This window comes from Oncorhynchus masou, chromosome 31, assembly GCF_036934945.1.
Source record: "Oncorhynchus masou masou isolate Uvic2021 chromosome 31, UVic_Omas_1.1, whole genome shotgun sequence".
Lineage (NCBI taxonomy): Eukaryota > Metazoa > Chordata > Actinopteri > Salmoniformes > Salmonidae > Oncorhynchus > Oncorhynchus masou.
Genome location: NC_088242.1, coordinates 12540281 through 12554344, shown reverse-complemented (window position 1 = coordinate 12554344; position 14064 = coordinate 12540281). Strand labels below are relative to the sequence as shown.

The 14064-nt window shown below is 38.0% G+C and overlaps 1 protein-coding gene across 2 annotated transcripts in view; it reads left to right on the top strand.

The window, feature by feature from the left end:
• LOC135523449 (ribosomal protein S6 kinase alpha-2) overlaps positions 1 to 14064 on the top strand; it is a 58190-nt gene that overhangs the window by 37145 nt on the left and 6981 nt on the right. For both annotated transcript variants that reach the window (XM_064950123.1, XM_064950122.1), the window contains 7 exons: positions 3116 to 3186; positions 3343 to 3431; positions 6228 to 6292; positions 6711 to 6813; positions 8013 to 8146; positions 12745 to 12870; positions 13250 to 13339. In XM_064950123.1, coding sequence (XP_064806195.1) covers positions 3116 to 3186; positions 3343 to 3431; positions 6228 to 6292; positions 6711 to 6813; positions 8013 to 8146; positions 12745 to 12870; positions 13250 to 13339 — 678 coding nt within the window. The remainder of the gene's footprint in view (positions 1 to 3115; positions 3187 to 3342; positions 3432 to 6227; positions 6293 to 6710; positions 6814 to 8012; positions 8147 to 12744; positions 12871 to 13249; positions 13340 to 14064) is intronic.

Sequence of the window (14064 nt, the reverse complement as noted above, 5' to 3'; positions counted from 1 at the left end):
ACGCCACAGGATGTTTTTGTGCTGGTCAAGGGCAGTCAAGTCTGGAGTGAACCAAGGGCTATATCAGTTCTTAGTTCAATCTTTTTTGAATGGGGCATGCTTATTTAAGATGGTGAGGAAAGCACTTTTTCGTTTGACCGCTGACCCATTACGGACGCAGGCAATGAGGCAGTGATCACTGAGATCCTGATTGAGGACAGCAGAGGTGTATTTAGAGGGCAGGTTGGTCAGGATGATATCTATGAGGGTGCCCGTGTTTACGGGTTTAGGGTTATACCTGGTAGGTTCCTTGATCTTTTGTGAGATTGAGGGCATCTAGTTTAGATTGAATCATGACTGACTGGGGTGGTAAGCATATCCCAGTTTAGGTCACCTAACAGTATTTCTGGAAAGGTGGATTTTTAAAAGTAGAAGCTCAAACTGTTTGGGCACATACCTGGATAGCATGAAAGAGCTCTGCAGACGATCTCTGCAGTAGATTGCAACTCCGCTCCCTTCGGCAGTTCTATCTTGGCAGAAAATGTTGGAGTTGGGGATGGAAATTTCAGAATTTCTGGTCCTTCCTAACCAGGATTCAGAAACGGCAAGGACATCAGGGTTGACGGAGTGTGCTAAAGCAGTGAATAAAACAAACTTAGTGAGGAGGCTTCTGATGTTAACATGCATGAAACCAAGGTTTTTACGGTTACAGAAGTCAAGAAATGATAGTGCCTGGGGAATAGGTGTGGTGCTGGGGTCTATAGGGCCTTGGTTAACCACTACATCACCAGAGGATGAGTAGGATGAGGGTACGGCTATAAGAACTGGTCGTCTAGTTCTTTGGGAACAGAGAATAAAAGGAGAAGATTTCTGGGCATGGTAGAATAGATTCAGGGCATAGTGTACAGACAAGGGTATGGTAGGATGTGAGTACAGTGGAGGTAAACCTAGGCGTTGAGTGATGATGTGAGAGGTTTCGTCTCTGGTGGTACCAGTTAAGCCAGGTGAGGTCTCCGCATGTGTGAGGGGTGGGACAAAAGAGCTATCTAAGGCATGTTGATCGGGACTGAGAGCTCTACAGTGAAATAAAACAATACGAACACGCCGAGGCAGCAGTAGACAAGACATATTGACATTAGAAAGAGGCATAAAGCAATCACAGGTGTTGATCAGGAGAGCTAAGACAACAACGGGTAAATAGTGATGAATGGGCAGAGCGGGTCAGTTGTGCACATACAGGACCTGAGGTCAAGGCTGGGGATAAATAAAATGAGTTACCGTGTTATCAAAACAGTCCAGGGGGCATCAGCTGTGTAGCGGAGGGATCATAGGGTCCAATGAGCAGCAGCAATGAGTGAGTCAAGGAGCCGTTCGGTAGTCACTACTCTGGTAGGCGAGCGGGACATGGACAAATGTTTTCTTTTTTTTGAGCCTATAACCGTGTGTGAGGTATATACTTTTGTTTCAAAGTAGATTTGTTTAAGACCGAGAAACACTCTGTGTGACCTTGATTTAGCCCACTGCAGTAAAATGGCAAAAAAACAAGGGACTGCCTCTAGTTCTCCACTTTCTCTAAAGAACAAGGACTGCCTCTAGTTCCTTTATATTTCCCTAATGTTTTCAAGGCTCAATACTTTAGTCTCACATCAAAATCAGATCAATACAAACCTTGTCAAATGTATTCCTTTTAGGGACAGAATTTGGGCCTAGTATTGATTTTGTGCTCTATTTAAGGATCCTATTCTGGATTTTCTATTTTCTTACCTTTGATATTAAACACTCCATTGTTGAGGAAGAGCATTAAAGTAAGCCTTTCGCTGGACTGTTTACACCTGTTGTATCCTGTGCACGCAAAAACATTTACTTTGATTTGATTTTATAACACAAGCTCTGCTCTCTCCTAAAGAAACGCACCAGGCACTCTTACTGGTTTCATCTGGCTCTCCATCTGCAGTGCTAGAAGAAGAGCATGTGTAGTAGCTGGAAAATATTATTATTCCTATATCATGCCCTAGTATAGTGATTTAGCCAGCCAAGATGTCTGGCATAACTACCTGACTTGATATGCCAAACACCTAGTCCTCAAAGCAAACAGCAATTGTGAGTCATCTGTGACACTGCAGACCTGGGCAGCTCCTCAACTTCCCTCATTTCGTACAGCAATAATCAGGAAATGAAAAGTCATTTTGCACTGTAATGTTTTTTTGTAACACTTGCCGTATGAGAACCATATGAAAATAGAAATAATGTAGACAGGAAAATCGAATTTCCTCTAGAGCAGAGAAGAGCTGGTTTATTTATGTAAATGAATTCTGAGTTGAGCTCAATTCAAACTGATAAGGGCACCCTGGCTGTGGGGGGGATTGTTTTCGAGGAATCAATCAATGATGTAGCGGAGGCACACAAACACACACACAGCAAATTGACTTTGTTTCAAGTATTGTCAGATGATTATATTGTCAGAAAGCATTGAGCCATCTAATGCTCAACACGTGAGCATGGCCGCTTGATTTTGTATTCACACTCACATACAGTTGTAGAATCCTAATTTGACCTATATTGTCACAGCAAAATAATCTTGCACCAACAGGATTTTAATGTTAAATCCATAATGTTGCTTGATCGGTGGTTAGGCTATTAGCTGGCTAAAAGTAGGCTACATGAAAATTGCAATACTGTTAATGTAACCATGTGTTAGTGTGGGTTTTCAGTGAATTTATGTAAATAATCAAGCGAAGGAGTGATCAAATTAGGATCCTACATCTGTAGATTAAATGTTACATAAAGGGAGACAGAAGGACAGGAGATAGCATCAATGCTAGCTTTTAAAGTTGAGTGCTATTGCACATTCATTTTAATGGTTGAAGAAATTGATGACAACAGTTTCATTGTAGTATTTTCAGCATTTTAGCAGCTTTCCTGTGTAGCTCAGTTGGTAGAGGATGGTGCTTGCAATGCCAAGTTCGTGGGTTTGATTCTCATAGTGGACCAGTATGAAAATGTATTTCCTCACTACTGTAAATCACTCTGGATTAAGAGTGTCGACCTAAATGTAAGTAGAAGCTGTTCAAATTGTGGTGAAATACATTAGATTGATTTGTAAATTGCAACTGACATTGTTTATCTTTGATTTCAGTTTGAAATGCTGACAGGATCTCTACCATTTCAAGGCAAAGACCGCAAGGAAACAATGGTCCTGATACTGAAGTAAGATACGATACTGACAATGTCTATGGCAACTACCCCAGGAGGAGTAGCTGCTGCCTTGCCAACAGCTAATGGGGATCCCTTATAAATACAAGACTAGATATGAAGTAATAGTTTTTCTGTGATGTGAAATAACTTTTTTTTCCTGTTTTGTAGGGCAAAACTTGGCATGCCGCAATTCTTAAGCCCAGAGGTGCAAAGTCTAATACGGGCCCTCTTCAAAAGAAACCCTGCCAATAGATTAGGTATGTAGTCAAGAGCATTACTAAAATGTGTCTTTTCACATGATCCATTGAATTTATCAATTGGAAGACAAATTTACAGCAACCTTTTCTCATTTATTAAATGGGACACAGTAGACAGCATTGAAATCTGAATCTTAACTCATCTTCACATTGAGGGTTTTCGGGATAGTGCAGGCTAGAGGGCACAGTTACTGTATGTTTTCTCTTACCCATCGTTGGAAGCTGGTTGGCCAGTGGTGGGACTGAATATAATCATATGAATCACTTCCTCAGTGATTTATGTGATGGAGAGTAAATTCACCGAGACCTCTTCAAGCCGGAGTCATTCTATGTATCATTATGGGAAATATTAGTCATAATTTACCTAAAGCTGAGAGGTTATATGTGTTATATGCATCTATATGAGCCTTTATAAGACATGTATATAAGCATGAATATGAGCCTTTATAAGACATCTATATGAGCCTTTATAAGACATGTATATGAGCCTTTATAAGACATATATATGAGCCTTTATAAGACATGTATATGACCCTTTATAAAGCATGAATACGAGCCTTTATAAGACATGTATATGAGCCTTTATAAGACATGTAAATGAGCCTTTATAAGACATGTATATGAGCCTTTATAAGACATGTATATGACCCTTTATAAAGCATGAATACGAGCCTTTATAAGACATGTATATGAGCCTTTATAAGACATGTAAATGAGCCTTTATAAGACATGTATATGAGCCTTTATAAGACATGTATATGACCCTTTATAAAGCATGAATACGAGCCTTTATAAGACATGTATATGAGCCTTTATAAGACATGTATATGAGCCTTTATAAGACATGTATATAAGGATGAATATGAGCCTTTATAAGGCATGTATATGAGCCTTTATAAGACATGTATATGAGCCTTTATAAGACATCTATATGAGCCTTTATAAAGCATGAATATGAGCCTTTATAAGACATGTATATGAGCCTTTATAAAGCATGTATATGAGCCTTTATAAGACATGTATATGAGCCTTTATAAGACATGTATATGAGCCTTTATAAGACATGTATATGAGCCTTTATAAGACATGTATATAAGGATGAATATGAGCCTTTATAAGGCATGTATATGAGCCTTTATAAGACATGTATATGAGCCTTTATAAGACATCTATATGAGCCTTTATAAAGCATGAATATGAGCCTTTATAAGACATGTATATGAGCCTTTATAAAGCATGTATATGAGCCTTTATAAGACATGTATATGAGCCTTTATAAGACATGTATATGAGCCTTTATAAGACATGTATATAAGGATGAATATGAGCCTTTATAAGGCATGTATATGAGCCTTTATAAGACATGTATATGAGCCTTTATAAGACATGTATATGACCCTTTATAAGGCATGAATATGAGCCTTTATAAGACATGTATATAAGGATGAATATGAGCCTTTATAAGACATGTATATGAGCCTTTATAAGACATGTATATGAGCCTTTATAAGGCATGTATATGAGCCTTTATAAGACATGTATATGAGCCTTTATAAAGCATGAATATGAGCCTTTATAAGACATGTATATGAGCCTTTATAAAGCATGTATATGAGCCTTTATAATACATGTATATGAGCCTTTATAAGACATGTATATGAGCCTTTATAAGACATGTATATGAGCCTTTATAAGACATGTATATGAGCCTTTAGAAGACATCTATATGAGCCTTTATAAGACATCTATATGAGCCTTTATAAGACATCTATATGAGCCTTTATAAGACATGTATATGAGCCTTTATAAGACATGTATATAAGCATGAATATGAGCCTTTATAAGACATGTATATAAGGCTGAATATGAGCCTTTATAAGGCATGTATATGAGCCTTTATAAGACATGTATATGAGCCTTTATAAGACATGTATATGACCCTTTATAAGGCATCTATATGAGCCTTTATAAAGCATGAATATGAGCCTTTATAAGACATGTATATGAGCCTTTATAAGACATGTATATGACCCTTTATAAGGCATCTATATGAGCCTTTATAAAGCATGTATATGAGCCTTTATAAGACATGAATATGAGCCTTTATAAGACATGTATATGAGCCTTTATAAAGCATGAATATGAGCCTTTATAAGACATGTATATGAGCCTTTATAAAGCATGTATATGAGCCTTTATAATACATGTATATGAGCCTTTATAAGACATGTATATGAGCCTTTATAAGACATGTATATGAGCCTTTATAAGACATCTATATGAGCCTTTATAAGACATCTATATGAGCCTTTATAAGACATGTATATGAGCCTTTATAAGACATGTATATAAGCATGAATATGAGCCTTTATAAGACATGTATATAAGCATGAATATGAGCCTTTATAAGGCATGTATATGAGCCTTTATAAGACATGTATATGAGCCTTTATAAAGCATGAATATGAGCCTTTATAAGGCAGGAATGTGAGCCTTTATAAGGCAGGAATGTGAGCCTTTATAAGGCATGTATGTGAGCCTTTATAAGGCATGTATGTGAGCCTTTATGCATTACTGCATAGGGCTTATATGTTATGTAGCCACCACTGGAGACCCTTAAATAAATAGTTAAATAAAATGGTCTAGAGAGTGTAGCTAATATTACGCGTAATACCCCATATTCTCACTGATAGAGCAGAGATACTTGAGATAGAATTTTAGTAAGTGAGAAATTTACAGCCCAGTGAAGCTAAAAAGAATATTCAATCTAAATGTCCTGGTGTATTTTACTGTTAGGTGCTGGACCAGATGGAGTCGAGGAGATTAAAAGGCATCATTTCTTTGGAAATATAGATTGGAATGTGAGTACAATGCTTCTCGTAACCTTTTCTAGAAATCATTAAAGGCAAAGATGACCATCCATTGCTTTTTGATATGTCCTAAGGATTTCCTTTGGATTGTTGTACTTTAATACAAGAAGTGAAGGTATTTACCTCAGACTTTGTACCTACTGAGTAGAGAGAGAAGAAAACAAGATAATTGAAAGCTTTCTTCTTTCCAAGAGGACAATTTTCTGTACAGTATTTGGGTTGAAACATAATCTATTTTTACTCTCAGAAGTCACTGACCTATTTCTCTTACCTTGTTTTGGTTTTTGGTTGCCATACTAACAGATCAAGCAAAGAGACATACCAAATCACCATGGATTAAATGTAGCTCAATACTAAATGGAAAAATTAAAGTAGCATTTTACCTTTCCCCCTCATGGTGAAACCACAGAAGCTTTACAGAAGAGAGATCAAGCCTCCATTCAAACCAGCAGTGGGCAGGCCAGAAGACACCTTCCACTTTGACCCCGAATTCACCTCCCGCACACCAACAGGTGATTAGTAATTGTAGGTGAAGTAGTTCAGCCCGTTGGCGTGTGTGGTGTGCGTTTATTTGTGTGTGTGTGTGTGTGGGATGTTGCCACATAATTTCATTAATCATGATGTTATGTTTCATTTCATGCTGTTTGCTTCTCTGTTATGCTGTTTACTCAAAATAATAATTTCTCCATGCATCTGTGTTTCACACACAAACTCAATTTGCTATTAAATTACTGACAAATAACCCCCTCTTTTATATTGACATATAAAGTACACTTCCATATCAACAAAGTCAACCAGCCACAACCCTCTGAAATGATTATATCATTCAATGAGTGCAGTTACATGCACACAATAATATGATTATTGTGAATAATCAGATTAATATAATAGTTTGACTTAAATGTTTGCATGCTTTGCAAGAAGATCGATTTTCCTAATAATCCTGTTTCCATGGTCACATTTGAAATCAGACTTTCTGGTGGGACTTAAATAAATGCAGAAAATCACCAATCAGAATGAACGTTCTACCATGTTGTTTTTCGAAAGTATATTTGATTCTGAGTTCGGACATATAACGTTTATATGTGAAAACCATTCATAAGTTTTTCCAAACTCCACTCTCGCAGCGCAAAAGAAAGCAGCTCATGCTACTCATGCTAACACATGGCCATATCAAATCCACTGCTACAGTATAACTCTGATTTAAATCATTTACACGTCCTAATCATTTGAAAGAATGCTCAGAAAACCAGGTGTTTTAATCGCTGTGTGCTTACTTCCATTATGACTTTATGACGATTTAAGATGAGCAGAGTAAGGTGTTTACTTAATGGGACTATTTGGCCTACACGACAATGCTATATTTGGCCTACTGCCATAATCAGTTTAATGTTGAATTATTAGTGTGCATGTAAACGTACTCAATGAATCCTAGTCCATGTGCAAAGGAAATTTGGTACAAAAGTACCAATATTTAACCTCGTATATCAGCAGCTCGTGTGCAAAGTCAGTAGCTGTAGCTGTACATAAAGGTTAAATCATAATAATAAAAAAGGTAGGCCCTATAGGCCACATCTATACACTACAATGTACACTGATTTAATGTATTTCCAGTTGCTAATATGTCCAAGTTCCCATGTCTGTCCTGTTCTCCCATCAGACAGTCGAGGTTGTAACAGGTTCTGTACCATCTGTCACCTTCTCCCATCAGACTCGCCTGGCATTCCTCCCAGTGACAACACACACCAGCTCTTCAGAGGGTTCAGCTTCGTGGCCACTAATCTGGACCAGGACCAGTCCATTGCTGAAATACAGCAGAACTCAACTGTCAACCCTATTGTACAAGTGAGTATGCTAGAGGGAGAGGACTAATCAACTCAGGTATACAGCTCCTCCATCAACCATATAAACTTATTAAATACTCAAAGGAATATTTGAAACAATCAAAAATATCAATATTTTTTAGATAATATGACATCCTTCAGGCAATTGTCTTTTTATATATATTTTCAATTTTCCATGAATTAAATGTAACCACCAAATGGACGTTGGTGTCTCTATAGTCTCAACTTCAAGGGGAATATCAAGCTTTGTTTTTGAAACTCTGTATGTACAAATGAAGAAGAAATCAATATGACATCAGGAAGGAACCTCATGGGGATGTCCTAGCATAACATCAGAATACATGAGATTAACCACTTTCGATACTCTATTCAGAAAGTGTTGAGTAAAGGAATTAGCCTATCAAACATCAAAACATCTCATATTCAATGGTCTTTTCTGATTATCTGCTTTATGTAAATCATTCATATAAATAATTGATATAATTTTTTGGTGCTTCAGGGAAACCTCTTTCCTTTGGACTATATGTGTATGGCTTACCTGACCTATCAGCTTAGTATCAACTACCACCCTTACCTGACCTATCAGCTTAGTATCAACTACCACCCTTACCTGACCTATCAGCTTAGTATCAACTACCACCCTTACCTGACCTATCAGCTTAGTATCAACTACCACCCTTAACTGACCTATCAGCTTAGTATCAACTACCACCCTTACCTGACCTATCAGCTTAGTATCAGCTTAGTATCAACTACCACCCTTACCTGACCTATCAGCTTAGTATCAGCTTACTATCAACTACCACCCTTACCTGACCTATCAGCTTAGTATCAGCTTACTATCAACTACCACCCTTACCTGACCTATCAGCTTAGTATCAACTACCACCCTTACCTTACCTATCAGCTTAGTATCAACTACCACCCTTACCTGACCTATCAGCTTAGTATCAGCTTACTATCAACTACCACCCTTACCTGACCTATCAGCTTACTATCAACTACCACCCTTACCTGACCTATCAGCTTAGTATCAGCTTACTATCAACTACCACCCTTACATGACCTATCAGCTTAGTATCAACTACCACCCTTACCTTACCTATCAGCTTAGTATCAACTACCACCCTTGCCTGACCTATCAGCTTAGTATCAGCTTACTATCAACTACCACCCTTACCTTACCTATCAGCTTAGTATCAGCTTACTATCAACTACCACCCTTACCTGACCTATCAGCTTAGTATCAGCTTACTATCAACTACCACCCTTACCTGACCTATCAGCTTAGTATCAACTACCACCCTTACCTTACCTATCAGCTTAGTATCAACTACCACCCTTACCTGACCTATCAGCTTAGTATCAGCTTACTATCAACTACCACCCTTACCTGACCTATCAGCTTACTATCAACTACCACCCTTACCTGACCTATCAGCTTAGTATCAACTATCAACTACCACAACTACCACTCCTACATGACCTATCAGCTTAGTACCTATCAGCTTAGTATCAACTACCACCCTTGCCTGACCTATCAGCTTAGTATCAGCTTACTATCAACTACCACCCTTACCTTACCTATCAGCTTAGTATCAACTACCACCCTTACCTGACCTATCAGCTTAGTATCAGCTTAGTATCAACTACCACCCTTACCTGACCTATCAGCTTACTATCAACTACCACCCTTACCTGACCTATCAGCTTAGTATCAACTACAACCCTTATCTGACCTATCAGCTTAGTATCAACTACCACCCTTACCTGACCTATCAGCTTAGTATCAACTACCACCCTTACCTGACCTATCAGCTTAGTATCAACTACCACCCTTACCTGACCTATCAGCTTAGTATCAGCTTACTATCAACTACCACCCTTACCTGACCTATCAGCTTAGTATCAACTACCACCCTTACCTGACCTATCAGCTTAGTATCAACTGCCACCCTTACCTGACCTATCAGCTTAGTATCAACTACCACCCTTACCTGACCTATCAGCTTAGTATCAACTACCACCCTTACCTGACCTATCAGATTAGTATCAACTACCACCCTTACCTGACCTATCAGATTAGTATCAGCTTACTATCAACTACCACCCTTACCTTGGGGCAGCAGGTAGCCTAGTGGTTAGAGCGTTGGGCCAATAACTGAAAGGTTTCTGGATCGAATCCCTGAGCTGACAAGGTAAAACATTTGTTTTTCTGCTCCTGAACAAGGCAGTTAACCCACTGTTCCCCGGTAGGCCGTCATTGTAAATAAGACTTTGTTCTTAACTGACTTGCCTAGTTACATAAAAAACAGCATCTGATGAATTCAATGTATTTTACGTGGTGACAGTGGTGAGATGGAGGTGATCCCCATGGTCTTCTGTTTTAACCATCTCAGCCACTGCTCCAGAGAAGGCCTCTTGTGTCCTGCAGCGCACAACAACACATCCACTCACATGAATAACAGCATAACTGATTCTACCAGATGGTTCATACCTGAGTGAGAACGTCACTCACCAGAAAGGCCTCCCAGTGCCCTCAGGCCTCAGCAAAACATATTGATTTGTGGTAGCACATAGTTCCCTCAATGACATCATGGCCATGTGCGCTCTGCCGTGGCAACGCTCTGGGAACATTTTGATCCTCTGCTTTTTCCATTGTATTGAACAAGTGAGGTTAGAAGCTGCTGCAGTGTGAATGAATGAGCCAACATCTCTCATAGAACACAATAGACTAGCATGGAATGTCCTGCAGACCACAAGGTGAATGTGTGAAGCCATGATAGATTATTACTGTAGTGATGTGTGAAACCATGATAGATTATTACTATAGTGATGTGTGAAACCATGATAGATTATTAATGTAGTGATGTGTGAAACCATGATAGATTATTACTGTAGTGATGTGTGAAACCATGATAGATTATTACTATAGTGATGTGTGAAACCATGATAGATTATTACTATAGTGATGATGATTATTACTATAGATGTGTGAAGCCATGATAGATTATTACTGTAGTGATGTGTGAAACCATGATAGATTATTACTGTAGTGATGTGTGAAACCATGATAGATTATTAATGTAGTGATGTGTGAAACCATGATAGATTATTACTGTAGTGATGTGTGAAACCATGATAGATTATTAATGTAGTGATGTGTGAAACCATGATAGATTATTACTGTAGTGATGTGTGAAACCATGATAGATTATTACTATAGTGATGTGTGAAACCATGATAGATTATTACTATAGTGGTGTGTGAAACCATGATAGATTATTACTATAGTGATGTGTGAAACCATGATAGATTATTACTATAGTGGTGTGTGAAACCATGATGATTATTACTGTGAGTGAAACCATGATAGATTATTACTATAGTGAAACCATGATAGATTATTACTATAGTGATGTGTGAAACCATGATAGATTATTACTATAGTGATGTGTGAAACCATGATAGATTATTACTATAGTGGTGTGTGAAACCATGATAGATTATTACTATAGTGATGTGTGAAACCATGATAGATTATTACTATAGTGGTGTGTGAAACCATGATAGATTATTACTGTAGTGGTGTGTGAAACCATGATAGATTATTAATATAGTGATGTGTGAAACCATGATAGATTATTACTATAGTGATGTGTGAAACCATGATAGATTATTACTGTAGTGATGTGTGAAACCATGATAGATTATTACTGTAGTGATGTGTGAAACCATGATAGATTATTACTATAGTGATGTGTGAAACCATGATAGATTATTACTGTAGTGATGTGTGAAACCATGATAGATTATTACTATAGTGATGTGTGAAACCATGATAGATTATTACTATAGTGATGTGTGAAACCATGATAGATTATTACTGATTATTAGATTATTACTGTAGTGATGTGTGAAACCATGATAGATTATTACTGTAGTGATGTGTGAAACCATGATAGATTATTACTGTAGTGATGTGTGAAACCATGATAGATTATTACTATAGTGATGTGTGAAACCATGATAGACTATTACTATAGTGGTGTGTGAAACCATGATAGATTATTACTGTAGTGATGTGTGAAACCATGATAGACTATTAATGTAGTGATGTGTGAAACCCTGATAGATTATTACTGTAGTACATTCACATTTTCAGTTCACTTTTCTTGCTCTCATTTGTGATTTGACATACAGCCATGAAAGAAGAACACTTCCTAAATCTCCACATGTAAAGTGATACATCAGAAGAGAAAGGAGAAATGCGACCAAAGTGCACTCAGGCAGAAACACTGTTCACCTAGAATGTTCTTCAAGGACCATTCTTACCAGGGGAATCATTTGATAGCTATGGTAGATCTGTTTTGAAAACCAGTATGCTCCATTTTGCATATGAAATAGGCTTCCTCTGGATATGTCTGAGGATTATAGAAGGACTGATGGATTCCCTAGTCTGCCAGAGCAGGATTATAACATGAGCGAAGAGTAAGGAAGTCTGTTGACAAGCTTACTGGAGCATGATTATGACCAAAGGCTTTTATGTAAAATATGCTTAAATGTATTTGTAATGGCTGGACATGTTTGTCATTTCAGCAACTTCATGGGACCAACATCCATTTCACAGATGGGTATGAGGTAAAGGAGGAGGTGGGCTTGGGGGCGTACTCTGTCTGCAAACGATGCATCCACAAAATCACCAGTGTTGAATATGCTGTCAAAGTAAGTGAACCGTATGGGTAGATATTCAAGGGGAATGTTTATGTATAGATAGTTTATCATTCTTAGAGAGGGTCATTCTTTTCACGGCTCGTCAGTTACATGAAACAGCAGCATATACAACAAAGGGACGTTACGAACACTACAAAGATTCCAGGTTGATGTACGACCTTTAATTGTTGCAGCCTTGTAATGTACTGTATATAGGCTACCCATTGCACTTCAACAACTATAAGCCTTTCAAATATAATATAGTTTCCCTTAGGATGATTCACGCAGCGACAATGATGCTGTATGTTGTGTAGACGATGCTCTGAGTTACACATTTTATCATGAGGGAACCAAGCAGTTGTAATTTAACATGGGGGGGTGTCTCTTTCAGATCATCGACAGAGTTAAGAAAGATCCATCTGAGGAAATAGAGATTCTGTTGAGATATGGGCAGCATCCAAACATCATCACGCTGAAGGATGTAAGTCATCATTCAATGACTCCCATACACACGCACATGCTGAAAGCCCCCATAAGGGCAGAGAACCTTGCCAGTTTGCATACCTAAGGAAAAATGTGCCCCTGCAAACTTCATTGAATTTTCACTGACCCTAATATTTCATTTTATCTTCTACAGTTGAAGTCATAAGTTTACATATCCTTAGGTTGGAGTCATTAAAACTTGTTTTTCACCACTTCTCAAATTTCTTGTTAACAAACTATAGTTTTGGCAAGTCGGTTAGTACATCTACTTTGTGTATGACACAAAGTAATTTTTCCAACAATTGTTTAGAGATGATTTAATTTAGAATTCACTGTATCACAATTCCAGTGGGTCAGAAGTTTACATACACTAAGTTGACTGTGCCTTTAAACAGCTTGGAAAATTACAGAAAAAGCTGTCATGGCTTTAGAAGCTTCTGATAAGCTAATTGACATAAATTGAGTCAATTGGAGGTGTACCTGTGGATGTATTTCAAGGCCTCCCTTCAAACTCAGTGCGTCTTTGTTTGACATCATGGGAAAATCAGCCAAGACCTCAGAAAAAAATTGTAGACCTCCACAATTCTGGTTCATTCTTGGGAGCAATTTCCAAACGCCTGAAGGTACCACGTTCATCTGTACAAACAGTAGTACGCAAGTATAAACACCATGGGACCACTCACCCGTCATACCGCTCACGAAGGGGACGCATTCTGTCTCCTA